The 23,994-nt window shown below is 39.9% G+C and overlaps 1 protein-coding gene across 2 annotated transcripts; it reads right to left on the bottom strand.

Moving 5' to 3' along the window:
* Positions 1 to 11,876: 11,876 nt before the first annotated feature.
* LOC120423124 (lipopolysaccharide-induced tumor necrosis factor-alpha factor homolog) lies at positions 11,877 to 18,765 on the bottom strand. Of its 2 annotated transcripts, none has more exons than XM_039586803.2 (4): positions 18,592 to 18,765; positions 15,928 to 16,142; positions 15,562 to 15,700; positions 11,877 to 12,119 (listed from the first exon to the last, which is right to left on the bottom strand). In XM_039586803.2, exons 2-4 carry the CDS (start codon positions 16,139 to 16,141, stop codon positions 12,017 to 12,019), a joined length of 456 nt encoding a protein of 151 aa, XP_039442737.1. In that variant the 5' UTR covers position 16,142; positions 18,592 to 18,765; the 3' UTR covers positions 11,877 to 12,016. The 2 variants fall into 2 exon arrangements, with proteins under 2 accessions (XP_039442737.1, XP_052564856.1); XM_052708896.1 differs by lacking the exon at positions 18,592 to 18,765 and adding an exon at positions 18,223 to 18,241.
* Positions 18,766 to 23,994: the final 5,229 nt, after the last annotated feature.

Here is a 23,994-nt window from a genome sequence, read left to right as displayed (position 1 = left end):
TCCTTGCAATTTCCGAAGTGTCCCCAAGTGGCCACCGGTTACCGGTGACCCGTTCCGAGGTGGCCAGCTTGGACCAGAGGACGTTGGCATCACTTGTAATGGTCATAGTTTTTGATTTGATGAATTTTAATATGTCACATGACATGGTTCCTTGCAAATTCCGAAGTGTCCCCAAGTGGCCACCGGTTACCGGTGACCCGTTCCGGAGTGGCCAGGTTGGGCCAGAGGACGTTGGCATCAGTTGTAATGGTCATAGTTTTTAATTTGATGAATTTTAATATGTCACATGACATGGTTCCTTGCAAATTCCGAAGTGTCCCCAAGTGGCCACCGGTTACCGGTGACCCGTTTCGGAGTGGCCAGGTTGGTCCAGAGGACGTTGGCATCACTTGTAATGGTCATAGTTTTTGATTTGATGAATTTTAATATGTCACATGACATGGTTCCTTGCAAATTCCGAAGTGTCCCCAAGTGGCCACCGGTTACCGGTGACCCGTTCCGAGGTGGCCAGCTTGGACCAGAGGACGTTGGCATCACTTGTAATGGTCATAGTTTTTGATTTGATGAATTTTAATATGTCACATGACATGGTTCCTTGCAAATTCCGAAGTGTCCCCAAGTGGCCACCGGTTACCGGTGACCCGTTTCGGAGTGGCCAGGTTGGTCCAGAGGACGTTGGCATCACTTAAAATGGTCATAGTTTTTAATTTGATGAATTTTGATATGTCACATGACATGGTTCCTTGCAATTTCCGAAGTGTCCCCAAGTGGCCACCGGTTACCGGTGGCCCGTTCCGAAGTGGCCAGTTTGGATCAGAGGACGTTGGCATCACTTGTAATGGTCATAGTTTTTGATTTGATGAATTTTAATATGTCACATGACATGGTTCCTTGCAAATTCCGAAGTGTCCCCAAGTGGCCACCGGTTACCGGTGACCCGTTCCGAGGTGGCCAGCTTGGACCAGAGGACGTTGGCATCACTTGTAATGGTCATAGTTTTTGATTTGATGAATTTTAATATGTCACATGACATGGTTCCTTGCAAATTCCGAAGTGTCCCCAAGTGGCCACCGGTTACCGGTGACCCGTTTCGGAGTGGCCAGGTTGGTCCAGAGGACGTTGGCATCACTTAAAATGGTCATAGTTTTTAATTTGATGAATTTTGATATGTCACATGACATGGTTCCTTGCAATTTCCGAAGTGTCCCCAAGTGGCCACCGGTTACCGGTGGCCCGTTCCGAAGTGGCCAGTTTGGATCAGAGGACGTTGGCATCACTTGTAATGGTCATAGTTTTTGATTTGATGAATTTTAATATGTCACATGACATAGTTCCTTGAAAATTCCGAAGTGTCCCCAAGTGGCCACCGGTTACCGGTGACCCGTTCCGGAGTGGCCAGGTTGGGCCAGAGGACGTTGGCATCACTTGTAATGGTCGTAGTTTTTAATTTGATGAATTTTGATATGTCACATGACATGGTTCCTTGCAAATTCCGAAGTGTCCCCAAATGGTCACCGGTTACCGGTGACCCGTTCCGGAGTGGCCAGGTTGGACCAGGTTCCGTCGGCATTGCTCCATTAAAGCAGGTTCTTAGTATCTTTCGTCTGCGGCCAAAAAATCCAAAATCGGTTAAATTATCTAATTTTGGTATGCGAATAACTGATTGCAGCTAAATATATCCGTACCCGGGCCAAAATTAAATAGTTATAGTTACGTAATAATTGAATGATACCCTGCAACTGTCACTTTTCCGTATAAGGATTTCTGAACGTTCTTCGCCTCTGTTTCAAAGCTGTGGCAACGCCCACAAAATTCCCCCGAAGAAAAATTTCATGCTTTTTGTTCGCATGAGCGTGAACAAATGTATGATTTGTTTCCCATTACCATGAACGAAGTTTATGAATACGAGATCAGGAAAAACGTAACCAGACCTGGCGTTACGGTTTTTCGTGAACAAACGTTCATGGAAATCGGTTGCAATCATGCATTTGTTCACGGTGCAAAATCTTATCATAAAATTTGCTTTGTTTCCTATTTTCATGGTACGTTGTTCACGTTTACGCGAACGGACTTTTTTGCGTGTACCTTTTTTTGAGAAACGCAATATTTCGTGATAACTATGGACAGGCCCAAATTTTGTATGAAGATTTTTAAGGAGAAACCAACGAAGAAAATTAGAAACCGATGGAAAAAGTTTTATACAAATAAAAAAATACAATTGAAAGTCGAAAATGAAAACATAGAGGACACATTCCCCGGGCTGTGTTTCAACATTAAAAATCGAACCATTAGTTGCTGAGATATCGACATTAGAAATGGAGGGTTGGTTGGGTGAGACTTAGAAAACTTCAATTTACCTGTTTTTATCTCTTTAAGCAGCTGTGTCTCAGCAACCAGAGGTCTCTTAGACAATTGTATAGCTAATTTTCTGAATCAAAAAAATATTTTTTCCGAAATGGTCACTCATGATCACTATTAGAAAAAGTCTTAAAACTGCAAAAATATCTCGCTGAAATCAAACTTTCGGTAGTTATATCTTGAAAACGGGGTTTGTTAAGTACTTTTCGATAGCAAACTCAATTTTGCATTTAAAAATTAGGTCAAAATATTGCATGAATGAAATAACGTTTTTATTTCAAAAATCACTTTTCTTTGCAAAAATGCATTACTCGGCGGCATAATTTTTGACCATACATCTCTACGGCTCATCCGGATTTTGAAAAATTGAGTTTATGTGAAAACCGGTCAGGGACCATCCATAAACCATGTGGACACTTTTTTGGGAATCTTGAACCCCCCCCACACCCGTAGTGGACAATTTTCATACAAAAAAATCAGGATTTTTTTAGCAACAATAAATCATTTTTTATTTTTGATTTTTATGATTAAAGGCCGTTGCAAATATTTTTCAAAGTTTATGTCGCCCCCCCCCTCCTCCTAAATCGGTTGGAAAAATCAGGGGGCAAAACATTTCTGGAGTTTTTTTGAAAAGGTCCAATAAACCAAATTTCCAATTTTTGCTTTTTGGGTGTTTTTGAAACCGCCTTGAGTCAGGGGTACTAAAAAACACATAAAAAGCAAAAACTGAAAATTTGGTTTATTGGACCTTTTTAAAAAAAAACGTTACTTAATCCACGTTTAGGTGGTTGGTGCCTTCCTTTCATTTATAGTGATTCCAACCCCCCTAAAGTATCCACATGTTTATGGATCTCCCCTAACGTTCGCAGCACCTAAGAGGTCCTAATAAAAATAAGTGATGAGTAAAAAACAGGCTACCTACAGACTTTTTGTCATGATTATACAGACACGGCCTTTGAGGAAAATGGCATCCCTCTACACGGCTTTTTCGTAGCGATCAGACCCGACCAGTTGAGGTTATGTGAATTCAGACCATTTTTTAAACTGCTTGTAATTTAAGATAGGTAAGTCAGATCTTGAAAATTCTTACTCCACCTAAAAGGTCTTCTCATATGCTTTTTAAAAATATATAACATGTGAGGGTTTCACGAAAAAACCACCCTTTTACCATAATTTTAATTTAATATGAAACAGTTTTTTTAACATAACTTTTTAAATACATGATAAAACTGCATGAATTTAAATAGCAACTTAGGGGACGTTAAGACGGATCGATTTAAACCATTCCGGCTAAAATCGGTTGAGCCTGTGACGAGATATTCCAGTGACATTGATTTGGTACACATGTCTACATACAGCCAAACACACAGACATTTGCTCAGCTGGTGATTCTGAGTCGATATGTACAAATGAAGGTAGGGGAACTATACCCTTTCTCAGCCTATTTCTATTATCGGCCTATCAGCACTTTGATCGTGAATTACAGCTTTCATAAAGTGTTTTTGACTGTTCCAAAGTAATAAATAGCTCAAATAGAAGTGAGCAAGCAACCCTCAATTGTTGATACATCTGAAAATGTTGATTTAATAGCGGAAAAAGGCAAAAGTGATGAGAATTGGTCGAACGGCTTAGAATGATTAAAATGGGTATATTTCCCCTAGGAGGTCTAATTAAAAAGTTCATTTTCCGAGTGATTTTATAGCCTTTCCTCAGTAAGGTGAGGAAGGCAAAAACTCTGGATTTGTTTTTTCAAAAAACTTCACAATTTTAAAGGAAATAGAAGTCTAACCAACTTAAAACAATTAGAAATGCATTTTGCTGCATTTAAAATCATATTTTAAGTTAAATTAAATTTAAAGTAAACAGTTTTTTTTTCGGCGAAAAAAAAATCTCTTCAATAATTGGATATTTTGAATACTAATGATTGCAAAACAACTGGCCAGGTGTAAAATGCACTTTAAAACACTTTTTTCATTCAAATGTTGAGACCATAGCTTGTTATTTCAATTTTCATATTTTTTTATTTGTTTGCCCCCCCCCCTTCGACCCCAACCAGAGTCGAGGGACATAAACATAAATATTTGCAACGGCCTAAGTATTTTTTTCTGATTTTAGCAATATTTTAATCATTTTTATGATTTTGCCTACAATGCAAAATTGTTTTCCCATTTTTTGAGTAGAGATTTTCCTCGATTTATGACTCGAGACAGTTAGTTTTGCCTTTCCTTAAAGAGGTTATGTTTAGAGGGATAGGTCACATCTCACTAGATGGTGTAACAAACGCCTTAATTTTGCAATCGCAAGCGCTCAAATCGGTTGAAAACTAAAGCAAAACGTTCTGGGTTCGTGAGAGTTAATGTAATATTTGGAAACACATTTATTCTTAATTGTGAATAGACTTGATCAACCTGAAAATATCGTGCTATTTATAAAGGTCGCCGACACATGCAATTAAAAACAAGCAAAGCATCATTACCTAAATCAAAAACGAGTTTGTTCACAGTTTATAGTAAACGTTTATTTACTTTTCACAGTGTTCAGGAATGCAAAGATAGTAAATATATTTCTAATAAGGCGTTCCCTTGTTCAACGAACTCGCGCGCCCCGTCGTTGCAACCGCATCATCAACCGGCGTTGTAACAATATTTATTAAACAGGTCCTATCTACACTTTATTGCATCTTCACTGCGCGTTATTTCGCGTTTTTTTTGACGAAGAACTTCGTCTTAGGGCTCTATACAGGGTAGCAATCCAAAATTTCGCGAAGCGAAATGAAACCGAAAAATGAAACGCCTTCCCCAAGCAGAGGGGAAAATCACAGAAGCAGCGCGGCCGACGGTTTTGATATAAATATAAACGCCACCCCCTCCACAGCATTAGTTTAGTCGGTGGTCTACCACCGAAGCGAGAGGAGCTCAGCTCTTCTCGCGAGCGCCAGCATTCTCTCTTCCCTACAAAACCACGGGAAATTTGAAAGCTGGCTTCAGTCGGTGGTCTACCACCGAAGCGAGAGGAGCTCTGCTCCTCTCGCAAGCGCCACTAGGTGGCGTCTTCAGGAACTAGCCTTCCCGCTTCCCTACAAAACCATGGGAAACCGGAAGGCTGGCTTCAGTCGGTGGTCCACCACCGAAGCGAGAGGAGCTCAGCTCCTCTCGCAAGCGCTTGGCAGTAGTGGCCACCACCTGGAGGCCCCGGGGATGTTCCGATAAGGGGACATTTGCGGAACCATAAGAGTTGGGGCAATATGGGTATCAAACTTAAGGGATTTTGATACTGGACATGAAATTTGACATTTTGGCAGTAGTGGCCACCACCTGGAGTGGCCGGAGGCCCCGGGGATGTTTCGATAAGGGGACATTTGCGGAACCATAAAAGTTGGGGCAATATGGGTATCATACTTAAGGGATTTTGATACTGGACATGAAATATGACATTTTGGCAGTAGTGGCCACCACCTGGAGTGGCCGGAGGCCCCTGGGATGTTCCGATAAGGGGACATTTGCCGAATCATAAGAGTTGGGGCAATATGGGTATCAAACTTAAGGGATTTTGATACTGGACATGAAATTTGACATTTTGGCAGTAGTGGCCACCACCTGGAGTGGCCGCAGGCCCCGGGAATGTTCCGATAAGGGGACATTTGGGGAACCATAAGAGTTGGGGCAATATGGGTATCAAACTTTAGGGATTTTGATACTGGACATGAAATTTGACATTTTGGCAGTAGTGGCCACCACCTGGAGTGGCCGGAGGCCCCGGGGATGTTCCGATAAGGGGACATTTGCGGAACCATAAAAGTTGGGGCAATATGGGTATCAAACTTAAGGGATTTTGATACTGGACATGAAATTTGACATTTTGGCAGTAGTGGCCACCACCTGGAGTGGCCGGAGGCCCCGGGGATGTTCCGATAAGGGGACATTTGCGGAACCATAAGAGTTGGGGCAATATGGGTATCAAACTTAAGGGATTTTGATACTGGACATGAAATTTGACATTTTGGCAGTAGTGGCCACCACCTGGAGTGGCCGGAGGCCCCTGGGATGTTCCGATAAGGGGACATTTGCGGAACCATAAGAGTTGGGGCAATATGGGTATCATACTTAAGGGATTTTGATACTGGACATGAAATATGACATTTTGGCAGTAGTGGCCACCACCTGGAGTGGCCGGAGGCCCCTGGGATGTTCCGATAAGGGGACATTTGCCGAATCATAAGAGTTGGGGCAATATGGGTATCAAACTTAAGGGATTTTGATACTGGACATGAAATTTGACATTTTGGCAGTAGTGGCCACCACCTGGAGTGGCCGCAGGCCCCGGGAATGTTCCGATAAGGGGACATTTGGGGAACCATAAGAGTTAGGGCAATATGGGTATCAAACTTTAGGGTTTTTGATACTGGACATGAAATTTGACATTTCGGCAGTAGTAGCCACCACCTGGAGTGGCCGGAGGCCCCGGGGGTGTTCCGATAGAGGGACATTTGCGGAACCATAAGAGTTGGGGCAATATGGGTATCAAACTTTAGGGTTTTTGATACTGGACATGAAATTTGACATTTCGGCAGTAGTAGCCACCACCTGGAGTGGCCGGAGGCCCCGGGGGTGTTCCGATAGAGGGACATTTGCGGAACCATAAGAGTTGGGGGAATATGGGTATCAAACTTTAGCGTTTTTGATACTGGACATGAAATATGACATTTTGGCAGTAGTGGCCACCACCTGGAGTGGCCGTAGGCCCCGGGGATGTTCCGATAAGGGGACATTTGCGGAACCATAAGAGTTGGGGCAATATAAGTATCAAACTTCAGGGTTTTTGATACTGAACATGGAATTTGAAATTGGCGGAACCATAAGAGTTGGGGCAATAAAGGTATCAAAATGTAGCTGCTCCTCTGTGATGTTGCTGCACGGTTACGCAAAACGGAAATGAAATTAAATCCAGCCTCGGAATAGAGTTATCTACGTGCGTATGTATTGCGTGTACGTACACGAAAAAGATTGAGGTTAAATTTTGTACAGTCCAGCAAAACAAATGGCGTGCTAGTGTGCGTGAGAGCGGGCTTAGATAACTCTATCAGAATCACCTCGAAATTTACGAGCGATTACATATGTGTGTGTGTGTGAGTGTAAGCGCGTGCAGTCCAAAAATCTCAGCCTGCTGCGCCCCACTTCAGCTCATAATTTTTGGATCGTCGTCGAGGCCACATCAGCTGCAGCAGAAGAGGGCGCAGAAGGCGAAAATTTCCCTAGGCAGCCCAACGGACAAACAACGAAGAACAACCGCTGCACCGCAGGAGAAGCAAACCACAGGCCAAGGTTCCGAAGGAGAGAGGAAACCGGCCAAGCCCGCGGCCCGTCCGCTGGTTGACGAAACGAATCTGGCCGCCATCACCCCGAAGGATCGGAACTTCGGAACGAATCGCCACTGCAGACCATCGGGAAAGAAGAAGAGCAGCTCCTCCACCATCGCAAGTGTAACGGACAAGAAGCAAAAGCCCCGCCGCAAGTAGCACTTAGGAACGTGGTGCTGATGCAGGTTGACCCAGACCAAAGCCATGGACATCTTCCTCAACGTTGACCGGAGAAGCGGCCCGAATGAAGCACTACACCTCGTGAAAGATTTGATAAACAAACGGCCCTTTTCAGGGCCACCAAATATCTCACGAAAGAGTTGTTCCTTCAAAATTTCCCTCTAAGAATGTTCCCTAAAAATTTAAAAAAAGATCGAATAAAAATCATTTCAACACAGAGGTAGCATGAATCCACTGTTTCTGTGTGGTAGAATGTCATACGCGCTTGTGTGTGTGTGTGTGTGTGTGTGTGTGTGTGAGCACGGAGAGAGAAAAATCGCCTGCTGCAAAAATGCACAAGTCAGAATAACTTTTTCGAAAATTTGGAGCCGTCGCCGATTGCTGGCAACAGCCTTCAAAAAACACTGGCTCAGAAAAAGCCCCATCGAAACGACGTTGAACGCTTCAACTTTATCCTCAGCTCAAGCATCTCCGCCGTCAGGTATTCCCGGTTTGGTTGACTCGTCCGACCGGGAACTGCGGCCCAGCTCGAGACTACCGTGTCTGTTTCTCGCCTTCACCTTTCCTCATTTGCTGACGCGTCGTCCCTTCCTCGTTGAAAGTCGAGAGTGAAATGATTGCGAAAATGACAAATCGACCTATATTTATAGATTTTTGTTTTGGCATATCGCGGAACGATCAAATCTTGGTGGCGAATGCAGTAGGAAGGCAGAGAGAATGCAGTAGGAACGGCAAAATGTGGAAAAAATCTTGCGTGCTTGTGAAAAGAGGGGAAGTAATAGCGAAGTAGAAGTATAAAAATGCGTTCTACCCTTTCCACTCCACTTAGTTGCCACCGAGATGCTGAACAAGTCGGGTCGGCTCATAATATCTGAGCCGCAGACGGGTGAAGCAGCAGCAGCAGGGAGAGAGAGAGCCCCAAATTCTCTCTTCCGGAGAAGGATTTCTTCTGAAAAATTACCTTTATTTTCTAGAGAGAGAGAGAGAGAGAGAGAGAGAGAGAGAGAGAGAGAGAGAGAGAGAGAGAGAATCGGAGAGCAGCACCGAAGAGGGCAAATTGTGTGCGAATGCCGTAGAATGACACACCATACATACACACTCCCGTTTCATGGTACACGCTGATTGGGTTCGATGCGTCGAGTTTCCCTTCCACGGATGTTCGATTGATGTATCTAAATTCGTCACCTGAAAAGGGAGCGTTCTTTTATTACGTAACGCAGTAGGGGGGGAGGGGGGGTCGGAGGCCGTGTTACGCTCCATACAAAATTTTTAAAATTTGTATGGAAATTTTGTTACGAGGGGGGGGGAGGGGGTCTAAACGTCCGATTTTTCGCGTTACGTAATAAAAGAACGCTCCCAAAGGCCATCAAAGACTGCGACCAACTACAGATACACCCGGGGACGAGCAAAACCGCCAGCGGAGGCAACTTTTAGGCAGTGGAGTAAAATCGTTTAACCTAGTAGACTGTGTGAAAATTGTTGTAGCCCTGTTGTATGGGTTAGTACAACGAATCTACTACGAGCTCGTGTAATTGGTCACGGCCCCGGGATGCACAGCCGGGTCAGTCAGGAAGCTTCCCCCAATTCGTTCAAAGATTTTGTTTACGCCAGTGGTGGCCAAAACCTGGAGTGGCCGGTGCCCTCAAAGAAGGTTCCCCTGGGGCCTGGGGGGACATTTACAGAACCATACGAGTTTTGGCAATATGGGTATCAAAATTTATGGTTTTTGATACTGAACATGAAAATGGCCATTTCGACAGTGGTGGCCAAAACCTGGAGTGGCCGGTGCCCTCAAAGAAGGTTCCCCCGGGGCCTGGGGGGACATTTACAGAACCATACGAGTTTTGGCAATATGGGTATCAAAATTTATGGTTTTTGATACTGAACATGAAAATGGCCATTTCGACAGTGGTGGCCAAAACCTGGAGTGGCCGGTGATCTCAAAGCAGGTTCCCCCGGGGCCTGGGGGGACATTTACAGAACCATATGAGTTGTGGCAATATGGGTAACAACATTCATGGTTTTTGATACTGAACATGAAAATGGCCATTTCGGCAGTGGTGGCTAAAACCTGGAGTGGCCGGTGCCCTCAAAGAAGGTTCCCCCGGGGCCTTTTACAGAACCATATGAGTTTTGGCAATATGGGTATCAAAATTCATGGTTTTTGATACTGAACATGATAATGGCCATTTTGGCAGTGGTGGCTAAAACCTGGAGTGGCCGGTACCCTCAAAGAAGGTTCCCCCGGGGCCCGGAGGGCCTTTTACAGAACCATACGAGTTTTGGCAATATGGGTATCAAAATTCATGGTTTTTGATACTGAACATGAAAATGGCCATTTCGGCAGTAGTGGCCACAACCTGTACTGGCTGGTGCCCTCGACGCAGGTTCTCCCGGGGCCCGGGGGACATTTACAGAACCATACGAGTTGTGGCAATATGGGTATCAAAATTCATGGTTTTTGATACTGAACTAAAATTGACATTTCGACAGTAGTGGCCACAACCTGGAGTGGCCGGTGCCCTCAAAGCAGGTTCCTCTTGGGCCCATGGTAACATTAACCGAAACATACGGGTTGTTGCAATATGGGTATCAAAATTCATTGTTTTGATATTGAACCTGCAAATGGCCATTTCGACAGTAGTGGCCACAACCTGGAGTTGCCGGTGCCCTCATGGAAATTTCACCTTGGGGGAACATTTAGGACAATTTTGCCGACAAATCTATGAAACAAAATACAATAATCTTATCCCAGATTTCACTAGCAATCCACTAGCAAAATGTTTGGTCCTATGTCTTTCGGTTATGTCTCTGACATACCATCTTGAACTTTTTGGCAATATGAGTAATAAATCGCTGAGGGTAATAAATCGATAATTGCGAAATTATTGAAATTGAGAATAACTCTTTCGTAATCAATTTGACCCCTTAAAAGGGCTTTTTAATGCTTGCTGTTGAAATTTACTTGGCTGTCGCCGATGGCTGGCAAGAGCCTTGCCAAAACATTTCCCCATCGTGAACAACATTGAACCCTTCCAGGTTCGGTCTGCCCCTTCGCCGCGATGCTTCTCCGCCTTCAGCTATCTTTGTTGCCGCTGTGTCGTCCCTTCCTCGTAGACTGTCGAGAGTGATTTGAGTACGCAAATGAAATAGATTTTCGTTTTGGGATTTCGTGGAACGAAGAAATCTAGGTGGCGAATGCCGTAGGAAGGCAGAGAGAACGCCGTAGAAACGTCAAAACGAGAAAAAAGTCTTGTAATGTGTGGGAATAAATCGTTTAATGTGATTCAAATTTGTTGTGACGCAAAGAAAATCTTTAACACATGGTTCAGACTGGCTCTTTGTAATGAATTAGAGTCCTGATAATGGCTTTTTATTATTTCAAAATATTTCTAAAAAATTGTTCAATGCCAAAAGTTTAATTGATGAAATGATTTCAAATCAACTGGCACGAAAATCTTGACATTACGATTAGCTGTGAAGCGTTTCAAAACTTTAGACGTTATCCAACGTCAAAATACCATAAGATCTTAGAGCAGAAATACCATAAGATCTTAGAGCAGAAATAAATAGATCTTAAGAAATAACCGTTTCGTGATTGATTTTGTGGCCAAGAAACGCAAATAATAAAACTATAAAAAAATCATTAACTTTTGTGTCCGAAGTTCTTCGTCATGATGGTTATGCCTGTAGCATTACCACTGCACCTTTTTTTTGTTCTTCAAATCCACATCTCTCCCAGTCTATGATGCACCTTAAGTACTACAACACAGCAAAAAGGTTTTATTTATACACTTAAAACTACTCACTAAGTCTGCCTGCCCGCCTTGCGTCGTCGCACTTGTTTACAGGGTATATTACATGAAGATAGTCCTTGTTTTCTTTTACGCGGTACAATCTTGTGCACAGATAACACACACGTTGGTATAAAGTAATAGTCTTAAGCAAATCTTCTTGTTTGCTCGATTTGCTCGTGTCGACATTTCTAGTGGCCACGTGAGGGCTGGCTTGGCGGAAGGTTTTCTTCTTTTTTTTGTTTGCTAGAAATGCAGCTGGAATAGGGTTGAAGCGGTCGTTAACATCGCATTGCCGAGGAAGGAGGATTCTGGGTCGGCCCAGGCCCTAGCCCCGATACGTTCCGATGTAGGCGCCACAGTTGGGGCAGTAGTGGTTGGCGTTCTTGCATGTGTCCACGACGTACGGAATCCAGAAGCATGGCCAGCAGCTGAAAGTAAAAAAAAAGAATTAAAAGTTGATCATTTTGTTTTGATTGGCATTCGTTTGCAGGTCGAACAACTAACTTAATCATGATGATTTGCAAAAAATGTTAAAATCCAGATCGGGATGTATCATTTACGCTGTGAGTTGGTCACAATATTCTCATTTTAGATTCGGGATTCTTGTAGCGATCAACACCACTTGGAATGAGATTTTTTTTTTAAATTTCTTCTCTTAAATCTATTGACTCCCAATCGCTCAAATGAACGAGCAACACGTGCCCAGAACAAACCGGTTTAATATTTCGATCGATGGAGAGATTCCGGTTCAGGAGGCCCTTCCAAGCAGTCTCTCCCAAAGCTTTATGTAGTATCTCCGTTCAGATGACATCGACCCGTAACCGCGAGGCCGGTTTCGCACTAATAACACACGCTGGAAAGTTCGAGCTCTGGATGTCGCACAGGTTTTGTACCTACAGCCGGCGAAGGTGAATAACGCCCTCTTCATTGATTAAAATTATCATCTTTGAAGGTGTAATTTGTGTCGCGTTGATTAACTTTTACTGAGGTGGAAACGATGATGAAAATAAGTACCGCGGGATCAGCTGTTATGCTTGCTGCCCAGTCGTAATAGTTGCACAATTGATGTCTGGCTGAAGGGCACAAAAGGGATTGTGTAATGTCGTTAAGTGCACTATGCAAATAATTTTCTAGGAATCAGGAGGATATTTTGTGAGTTATCATGTATTTGGTCATGTTTTAAAATGTTGAAATTGCATCGTGAATTTTTATTAAAAAAAAGGTGCTGAACTGATAAACGTTGTTTTATAGAATAATGTTTTTTTTAAAAGGTAACGAATACCGGAGTGACTTTGATAGCCGGGAAGACATTCATAGGTTTTAGTTTTTTTTTTTCTCAAAATGAAGAAATTAAGAGTACACATTAAATACAAACGGAGTGGTATGGAATCATACTGACCATGATAGAGAAGTGTTTAAAGTACTTCAAAAAGAAGTTTTAATATTTTTTTTAAAAGTTTGTTGAATTTATTTTTTTCCATGTATCATGATTTTTTTTAATGAAAATGAGTTTGAATCGGAAAACTAAATGTATTTTTGAATTCGTTCGACAATTTCCACAAGAAGATTATATTAGTTTCCGAACATTATGTTTTTTGTTCTGAAATACAATTTGAAAAAAACTTACAATTTATTGGCATTTTCATTAGAGCGAATTACTTATAAAGCATGAAAACGTCTGATTCATACTTGGAATTATATTTAAAGTGCAATACAAATCGAAATTTTTTTAAACAAAACTAGATTCAAAGAATTTTATTCAAAATTCTATCTTTTATTTAATGTAACTTAAAATAATTTGTGTTAAAAACTTTAAAATTTTAGTTAACTAAATATGAACATAGATTTGTTTCTTTAAAACTATAGCAGTAACCTTAGTAATGGTATATTTGATTTAAAACCTAAATTTTCACACTTTAAATCTGGTTTAGAAAAAATACACTTACCAGTTGAAAAATATTAAAAAGAAAAAAAAATGAATCCTGTCAATGTGCATTTGAATGTTCTGTCCGATGACTTAAAAAAAATAAGATCATTCATACTCTTATCTGAAGTTGGATCTCAGATATTTTGATTAACACTATGTCCGGTTCCTTCATTCAACGATTAAATCTATCGTTGAAGGGTAATGGTTTAAGTGTGATTTAACATATTTAAAGTTTTTGTCAAAGTTCAAAGTTGGTCCGAAAAATCAGAGGGTAGAAAACCTTTTTTTTTTTCAAAAAACTTCAAAGTTTCAATGGAAATTTAAATGCATATAGCTGAAATCAATTCAAAATGCATTTCCCTGCATTTAGAATCATTTTTAGCATGATTGGGATGATTTAAAAAATCTTTCGAATTATTGAAAATTTTTGATGTTTAGTATCGCAAAATGTTTTTTTTTTTTCGATAAAATTTTTGTTTTCGTCTAATCTTACATTTTTTTAAACACTTTTTTGCAAATAAAAGTTGATACTATGGCTTGTTATTTATTTATTTTTGCCCTCTCCCCCCTCCCCCCCCCCCTTGACCACGGCCAGAGCCGAGGGACAAAAACTTTGAAAAATATTTGCATCGGCCTTAGTTGAGGTAAAATAACTTTGAAAAATTGGTTCTATTAAATAATGATTTTATTCAACCTAACAAATCAAACTTTTTTTTTATTGTGAAGACAAAAAAACAAATGCACATATTTTTGATCAATTATTTCACTGAACAAAATTGTGAAAAGGGAGTCAAAAAAGGTTAACAGGCTTGGTTTAAATTGTTGCTAAAACAATAACTTGTGTGCTATTTTATTGCAGGAAGTAGATACATTGTGGCAGTGCGTGGCCGAATGGTTACGCTGTCCGCTTTGTAAGCGGATGATTCTGGGTTCGATTCCCATCTGCTCCAACCTTCCATCGGATGAGGAAGTAAAATGTCGGTCCCGGCCTTGGTTGTTAGGCCGTTAAGTCATTCCAGGTGTATGAGTCGACGACATTGAGTCGTCTCCATGCCATAAGTACAAACAACACACCAAACCAAGCCTACTCCGGTGGAATCACTGGCGGCGGTTGGACTCGCAATCCAAAGGTCGTCAGTTCAAACACTGGGGTGGAAGGTTCCTTGGAGTAAAAGAGGTTTGGGTGCTCTCCCCATTCAAGCCTTCGGACTCCTAGGTTCGAGCAGAAACTTGCAATAGAGACCACAAAAGACCCGGGGGTCGTTAATGTGGATGGTTTGATTGATTTTTGAGATAAATTGCACAGCTGTGCAAAATTTCACGATTTAACCTGCAATTTGATTAAGCTCTCAAGCAATGTTTGTTCACGTGTTGTAGGCCAAAGTATATGCAATACAAAGGATAAATTGGATCACGCAATCTATTTAATAGTGTGTTTACTATATAGCAATGGAAAAGTTAGCATGCAATGTGTTATCTGTAATAACTTCCATAAATTAATTGTAACAAAAAACAAACAAATTAAATTATGTTAAATATGCAAAGTCAAATAAAAAAAACTTTCCCTTCAAACGTTTCAGCTATACAGAACATAGTACCTTCCCTATTCCGGTACAATCGCACCAATAATATCTTATCTAGTACCACCACCCTCATTCTGTGAGTACACTGCGCTAATTATGGTGCAAATGAGCTATAATCTAATCACACTTGGGTCCTCCTTATCTTATCGGCATTGGCACCCCTCGTCCGTTTACATTTGCACGTTGGCACAGGTTGAAGCAATCGTCGCGCCCATGAGTGGGTGACTGAGAATGCTTATGAGCTAATTTTACCGTCATTTTACTGATAAATGACTTTTGTTGTTGAGTTTCAGTAAAATTGTACCTGCTTGAACTTTTTACTTCATGATTCATCCCGCAGACGTTATGATATACACTTACATAAATAAGCACAGAAGACCAGCCATGATGTGCGTTTTGGTGGAGGTTTCGTAGTCCAGTTTGGTGATGACGTGCTTCTGGCAGGATGGGCAGCTGATCGAGGCCGGATCCGGTCCAACCTGGGGTGCCGTTACTATCGCTGGATAAATTATGGGGTAAAGAAAGTAAAGATTTTTTGGTTTGTTATGACATTTATTTTTGAAAAATAAATAAATCAGCGTCTCCTAAGCTACAAAACTACTTTGTTTGACATAAACTTTGAAAATTAAAAAAAAAGGTTTCTTTAAAATGCTTTTCTTTGGCTTAAATTTTATCTTCATGTTGGATTGAAGCAGGTAATTAAAAAATATATTAAAAAATACTCACTGTGAACGTATGTCGGCTGCTGTCCCCCGTGGCCACCCGGTGGGATCATGTTGGCGTTGGCATCGTACGGTGGTGGCGGTGGCGGATGAGGATAGCTGTGGTTCACCGGTGGATGTGGGTAACCGGCGGGTTGCGGCTGAAACTGGTGCGTATTTGGGCCGGCCACAAATCCGGGCGCTTGCGACGATGGGTAGGGTGGATTTTTGTTGTCCATGCTGGCGGTTGGTTGAAACAGTTATTAGAGAGACAATTCTGTGAAACACAAGGGTTGTGTGCTATTCTTTTATGCCATACATTTGCAAATGCAATTCCAGTTTCGCTAGAACAGTTTTGATTAATTTGTTCCAAGAATGATCACCGAGCTTAAAAGTGCAATTCTTCATCATCATCATGAAGGTGCAAATTCCAAAACTAGTTTCTTCACGCCTCGATTAACCGGCTGCTTGCAACTTGTGACCAGCAAACCTTCTCAAATATGCAAATTTAATAGCCTCACAAATAAAACCTCCCAACTTTGCTCTACATTTCGATTGAGGTGATTGTCCTCAACTCATATGAACGACTCATTTATCCCAGGGCACCTGCCCTCAAGTCGTGTAGTACAGAAGCAAGAAAAGCAGCAGCTCGGATTGTAGAATCTAATCATGCAGCGCGACTTAGCTAATACGACCTTCTCCGGTGGCAAGACCAAACGCGCGCGATTGATTACGAACCGAGCTTTAATCGTGCCATCCTGTGAACTTGACACGGTTGTGCGCTTGTGTGGGGGCTAAATCTTGCACAGGGTGATTAGCTTGTTTGTCACAATGTTCTAGAATGTCATGTTTTGATGGGAACTGGTTTAAGGCAGATTGGTGTTTATTGTATGAAGATGTGGGTTTTTCTTATCAATGTTTGTAGTTTAGTACTTTGTTTATTGAGATACGCTTATTTGTTTCGAAAAACTAGATTTTGTGTATCGATTCTTAAATAAAAATACGGTAAAATACGCCGCAAATTTCATAGAAACTTTTTTTTTGTTTCATGGTTGATTAAAACTTCTAGAAACAATTCCATTGGAAAAACAATTAAAATATCATTTGAGTAGTTCTAGCCGTTTTTAAAATACTTTTAAGACTTCTTTAAGGTACTTAGATGCCATTTAAATAAATGCATTTCTTGGATTCATTAAGTTTTATTTAAATTATACGAAGTAAGTTTTGTAAGTTTTAATTAAATTTTTGATCATGAAAAAAAAATCCAAATTTTGAAAGGATCGTCATCAGGGGTGACATTGGGTCTGGGGGTGAGATTGGGTCATACAAATTTCGACATTTTTGTATGACCCAATTTCACCCCCCAGACCCAATGTCACCCCTGATGACGGTAATATTGAAGTGCATCTTATTTATACGAATTCTAAAGGCATGGGACAAACAATTGCATTTTATGTTTATTATAATTCCGAATATTTTTCAACTTCAATGACTGAGCCTCGTAGCCTAGTGATAACGCTTCCGCCACGTAAGCGATAGATCGGGGTTCAAAACCCGGCTCGGATATGGATTCGATTGCTTAGTAAAGGGAAGGTAGTGTATCATCACAGGCTGGACCTTATCATGACAGGGAGGCGACCTATGGAATGTTAACATAAACCTAAACATTGTTAACATTAAGTTAGGAAATAGCCACTGAATCCGCTTGTAAATGCGGCCCAATACTCTTCATGGGTCATGGGAAAAAAATAACTTTACTCATAGAATAAATCAACTAGGCTCTGGGGCACCGGGTTTTGCAACCATTTTAGTATCAATAGGAGCGTTCTTATAACATTGGGTTTGAATGAGAAGCTTTTGGTTTTTATCCTTTGGTTAAAGTATTATCTCAATTGTAACAATCAAATTGTTTCAAACTTGGGTCCGTAAATGTTGAGATTGGGTAAATTTTCAAACGATTGGCATTTAAGGTAGAGTTCATAAAATTCCACCATATTTTGAGAAAATGTTAGTAAACTACCAAGAACATTCCTACGTTTAAAAATTTTCGATATATTTTAATTTAGAAATTACGAGAGGTGAATCATTTTTGACACTTAGTCACCCCCACTGATAGCTCACAGCATATTTTATTATTTAATGATACTCAACAAATAAATTGAAAATATCAATACATATAAAAAAGCTCTATTTATTACCCGTTTCATTTTTGGCACAATACAACCTGATTAAATGTACATAAACTGATTTAATTTCTCAACCAGTATCGAGTCCATTCCTGGTGGTGACAGACAGACAGTGTTACATGCCACAAAGATACCTGATTGATGAAAATTATTCCACACACTCTAGGAACACCTTCATATTTCACAACTTTAGCTAGTACTGCGGCACCAACAACCCCCCTAGACACGACACAACCGACACTCAATTGTTATGAAACATACGGCGACGACGACGACAACTTCGACGCCGAAGCCCCCCAAACAAAAACATAACCGGTCTCAACTGCTGCTGCAGTTGTTGTTGTTGTTGGTTTTTGGCGAATGCGATACTGCAATATATATGCAATGAAACCACTTTTCTTTTCGAGGAAGACAACCACACCAAAAACCAACAAGCTAAGGGAACTCCTCATTGACCAACTGCTGAGAAGAAGTGTCACAGACAACCGGATATCGCAACTCACTTTTTAAAACTCTTCCTTTCACTAACGGCTTTTCACTCGATCACCTTTCTTTGGAACTGTCACTATTTCCGCCACGCAAAGCTCACGAACGAACACGCGGCGCCCACAAAGCTTGAACACTGCTCCCCTTTGCGAAGCGGCAAAAAGGTCCGATTCCGTCGAGCGACTAAAGCTTACTGAGCGGCCCCAACCAGCTGGCCTGGCTCAAAATAGAGCGAAAGCTGTGCTTTGCCTGCGAGGGGGGCCCGCTCACGCGCTGGCTTTTTCCCTTCGGTCTGCGTTGGCTGGCGCGCGTATTCGAACTCACTACTGAGAGTAAGTCAGTAAAAAAATAGGGGAAATTAAGTAAAAAGTATAACAAGTAAAACTATATCGACAAACTACACAGCTTTGAAATCGTCATTATTCGTTTATTAAAAAAAGCAATTCTTGTGCATAGTTCAAATGTATTTTAATGTTGTGTTGAATTTTGCTTAATTTAAAAGTAATATTTTGAAACTTGAGACACCACAAATATTGTCAGGATGAAATGTTACAAAATATGAATTTGGTATTTTCCTGAATAAGTTATGAAAATTTAATGTTCTGATGTGAGCAGAACTTTTATTCTATCAAACGAAATTTCAATATGTTTTTTTTACTTTAAAATATGAGAAGCATCTCAGAATAAGTCATGATTACTTGTTGCGATTATTGCTCTCGATTGTAATTTCTCGACTCTCGATCGACATTTCTCGGTAGTAAGATTACATTCTACCATCGGCAAATCTCGATCTACCATCGGCAATTTATGAATTATTATCAAGAAATTACGATCGTAATCTTACTAATAGCATTTTTTTGGAATATTAAATAAAGACAATCACACCGTTTTTGCAGATTGAATACTAATATTAAACGGGTAAACTTGAACGAAAAGCTCCAGGAGGATAAGGTGGCAGCCGAAGCCGCTAACCACCGCGTCACGAGGCTCTCCAAGTCAAATAGGTTTTTTTTCACTGAAATAGCTGAAAAAAATCAAAATTTAATAAAGTAAAGTTATTTGCATTGTTAATAAAAAAAAATGCGAAAAATAAAAAAAATTAATTATTTTTAGTAAAAAAAATAACGTTAAATTTTTGTTATTTTTTTAAATCATGGAATTTTTTAATTTATTGTAATTTTAAGCAAATATTTTTTTATTATTGTTTTGATTTTTAAAATTATCAATTTGTTTTAAATATTTAAATTTGTATCTTGTTTTTTTTTACCTGTCCAATTATTTTGCAATCATAAGTATTCAAAGTTTCTAAGTATACACAAAATTTGATTTTTGCGAGAAAAAAGTTCTTGCGGTGCTGTACATTATAATTTCTTAAAAGTTCTTAAAATATTTATAAACAAGCCCAAGTATGCTAAGTATGATTATTTTTCAGTTGATTGTTGGATTGTTTTCAGTTGATTAAACTTCTATTTTTATTGACATTTTCATGTTTTTTGAAAAAAATATTGTTTTGCCCTTTGATCTTTTGAACCAATTTTGAAGGGGAGAAGAGGGGGTGAAAGAAACTTTGAAAAAGATTTGCAACGGCCTTATGTACCATCGCCTGATTAATTTCGCCAAATTACTTCCGAGATCGTTAGTCGAGAAATTACTATTGAAATTTTACGATCGAGTGCAAAAATAACCACGATTATTTTGGTCTGAAATATGTTTTCTTAAGTTCATTTAGCATTTAAAAAAATCAAGTTTTTAATTCATACTTTTTGATTTGAATGAAATTTTGTCGATGCATTCCCTATGTCAAAAGAAGCCTTTTTGCATCATAAGTTTTTTCATACAAGCTCAATGCAACTGCGAAAATTCTTTCGATTTGAGTTTTCAGTTTTTATTTTTTTTTAATTTGTTGAAAGATTTCATGGGACTTAAAGGGGCATCTTTTGCGCTAGAGTTAAAGGTGGTGCAAAATCTTGAACGGAGATATATTTTTTTGAAAACCACGAAATTTGTCAAACAAAATTTGAAAAATAATTTTAGATGCAAACAAATCGTTATCGATAATGACTTTTTATTTTTGGATAATGTGCTCCGTTGTTAATCTATTTCACGAAGAAAAACACCCCTGCAATTTTATTCCACAAGCTGAGAAAATTTCCTATAGTTTTTGCTTTTGTTGATCAGATTACTGATTGCTGAGATACAGCATTTTTGAAGGTTAAAATGTGTGAAAACTGAGTTTTTCTCAGTGGCACTTAATTAGCACTCATTTTTCAACTCGCGATATCTTGGAAACTGTTGGTTGATTTTATGTGAAATTTTCTGCTTTTTTCTAAACAAAAATAAATTATTTAATATATAAATAATTAAATATCGCACTTTATTTTGAAACAAAAATACAGTATTTTTACAACCTCTTGTTAAAAAAAAATCAGAGTTTTGATTTCAATATTTTTTATTTCACACCAATATTTTCATTGTTCTCTATATCGATTTTTTACAAAATTTTTATATTAAAAAAATGATTATATTATGTGATTAAATTTTGGTTTTCAAATTCTATTGTATTTTATCAACCTGAAGCTAAGAAACGAAAACGTTGAACAAATGTTTAATTAATTCTTGTAAAAAAAATGCAAAATATTGTTTAATTATGTTGTTAGGAACACGTAGAAAACGTAACAATTTTTTGCTGTGCAAAAAAGAGTAGCTGGTTGTAACCATTCGCAAGTGAGCGCCAACTCATGACTTTCTGAGTAGTTCTTCTTATCACGCAACAGCAACCCCTTTTTGAGCGAAAAAGCTCCGGTTGAGATCATATTTTATCTACGTCATCGATCGTGATGCTACTCACGTCACTGCACGTGCACTGGGACCTGGTCAAGCTTTTGCGAGTTGGGATTGTAAATAGATGCGATGTGTCGTAGCTCACGCTAATAAGCAGGTACCATCCCTCCCTGTTCCTATCAAAGAGGGTGAGATTTATGACCGGTTTTGACGATCTTTATCAAGAAGCGCTTCTCGCGACCTGTGATGGACGGACCTGCCCCACTGGAACTCGATACAGGGTTGAACGGAAAGTTGGAAGCTCCAGTGAGTTGATTCATACTGGAAACAAGTTAGACGCGATTTATTCATTGCTTCTGTAGAATTTTCTTCGCTCTTGTTTGAGGAAAATTCTGAAACAAAATCTTTAAGTTCAGGGATCAAAAAGATTTAGAACAAAGGTATATTTAAGATTACATGTACATCGTTTTAAATATTTACAATGGTCAAATTAAGAGAGCCAGTCACGGCCTCATTTGTCTTGCCGACTAATTCGTCAATCACGTCAATCGGACGCTATCAATGACGATTTGTTTTGGTCACCGGTAGGTAAGTCCCCTTCCTGGAGAAGATAGCGGTGTGACAAATTGCCCACTGGACCGGATAAAACAACTTCAGATTGTAGGAGGAACTTCTGCTTCAGTCATGATCGATTTTTGCGCTAATGAAAATTTGAATAATGGCGGCGAGATAGCTCGCCGTAATTTTCGCTACATCACTATTTGGCGAAATGATGAACGTGTTCAAATCTTCACCCCTGGAGAAATAAATTGTGCAATCATGAGGCAGGCTCGCCCCTGGAGGGAAGTTCCGTTTCTTGGTTATTTACTGTTTGTACTAAAAAAGTTCGGTTTGCCAGGGAAGATTTCGTATTTACTTATTGTTGGCATGCAAAAACAAGAATCGCCCGTCATCTAATGACGCACGATGTGGTTGGCTCGTCGGAAATTACCACAGATAGCTTTTATGTGTCATTGTTTCGATTAAATTTGAGATAATGATTGCAATAACATAAAAGTTGAACCTAATCGATCGCCACAGTCACAATGTGAGCGTGTATTACGTGCTGAAATGTGGTTGGTGGTTTGAATGAAGTGCATTTGATATGACCACAGGAAAATTCCGTTCTTATTTTAGCTCATTGGAACTTCTGAATCACAACCGTTTGGAGTGAGCATGCTATACTATTTATCTGCAAATATTTTTTTGTTTATGATGAAGATCACTACTTGAACAAAGTGTTGACTATGCGAATAGTCAGAAACACGTGTGTTTACTTTTGACGTACTTAAGAATATATTATCTACTATAATAATAATTTAAAGAAAAACTCATGAACTTTGATTTTGTGAAAATATTTTAATTCGATTGAGAAATTATTTCACAAACTAAAAATATTTAATCAACCTACATTCACGGTTGTGATATCACAAACAATGCAAAGCCATAGGATTACATTTATTGTACTGCTCACCAGGAATTGCTCTTTGGTATTGCCGGTACCTCAATTGCAAATATGATAAGATAACAAAACGAGTGTTTAGTCATGTCACTATGCGCCTGGGGAACAATTTTCTTGCGTCAAACGTCATTACGCCTTGAACGAGCGTCTCCCACCTTTTGGAATACGAGTCGTGACGGTTGTAAATCAAGTACAATTTAACGGAAAAATGCACTTTGCCTTTAATGAGTTCTGCTAGTTAAATCAGCGTTTATTCTGAAATAAATTGAGGATTGAAATTTTCCATTCATTTGGTATTTGTACATTTATTTTTTCCTTCCTTAAGCAAATGCTGTATCTTTTCTTTTTAGGTCCATGAATGCAATCTTTTTCGGTTGTTGTGTGCCCATAGAGAATTTTCAACTAATTATCTAAATATTTTTTCCTAGAATTACCTCAATTACTCCATCATCAAACGCAACTGCCCAATTACAACAACCATTTACAAGATCGAGTTGAGCAAACATCCGTTCTGTTATGGTTTGATTTTGACTTCGTTCTGTACTTAGCAGTGAACAAGATTCTGCCCATGGTCACTCTGCTTGTTGATGTTGGAATCCACAGCACGCCGGTGAGACCGGTTTATTGACGTTTTTATGGCCTGAGCAGCCTCAACCGCTGCTACTGCTCGACTCGGTTCTATACTTACAGAACCATTAGTATAAGGTTCAACTACAACCTGTAAAGTTAGCACAACTGAACCATTTGCCAGCAGCGCTCATTTATAGCCAATAGATGACGCATGGACGTTGCCGGTCTTGACGGTCATCCACTTGTCAAATCGAGGGAACCGTAAAACCGGCAAAGTTCTATTTCGGCTGCTTCAGAATAAAGAATCGGTTCTGAGATCAGATCGGTCCAAGATCAACCAGTTAGCGCAGTTGGCAAATCTGTATCAATGGTTGTTTGATTGCTGGATACAGAGTAGTGCGGAGGAATGACCGACGCGGACCTTGTACTGAATTCTGACGACGACGGTGAGGAGGCGAAACTGGTCGGCTCGAGAAAGTAAGCAAGCACTAACTTAGTTGCTGCAGAGTGATTAGACGGTGCATTGCAACCAGGTGAAGTTGTTGATGGAGTTGGCTGGTAATTCCCT

Source organism: Culex pipiens, chromosome 2 (genome assembly GCF_016801865.2).
Source record: "Culex pipiens pallens isolate TS chromosome 2, TS_CPP_V2, whole genome shotgun sequence".
Taxonomy (NCBI): Eukaryota; Metazoa; Arthropoda; class Insecta; order Diptera; family Culicidae; genus Culex; species Culex pipiens.
This window is presented reverse-complemented; position numbering and strand designations above follow the sequence as displayed.

Excerpts from the sequence above, each read along its gene's own strand:
- LOC120423124 (XM_039586803.2), bottom strand. The coding sequence starts at position 16,141 with ATGGACAACAAAAATCCACCCTACCCATCGTCGCAAGCGCCCGGATTT. Across the intron at positions 15,701-15,927 it reads GCAGCCGACATACGTTCACA|CGATAGTAACGGCACCCCAG; the intron begins GTGAGTATTTTT and ends TAATTTATCCAG. Across the intron at positions 12,120-15,561 it reads GGTCTTCTGTGCTTATTTAT|CTGCTGGCCATGCTTCTGGA; the intron begins GTAAGTGTATAT and ends TTTTACTTTCAG.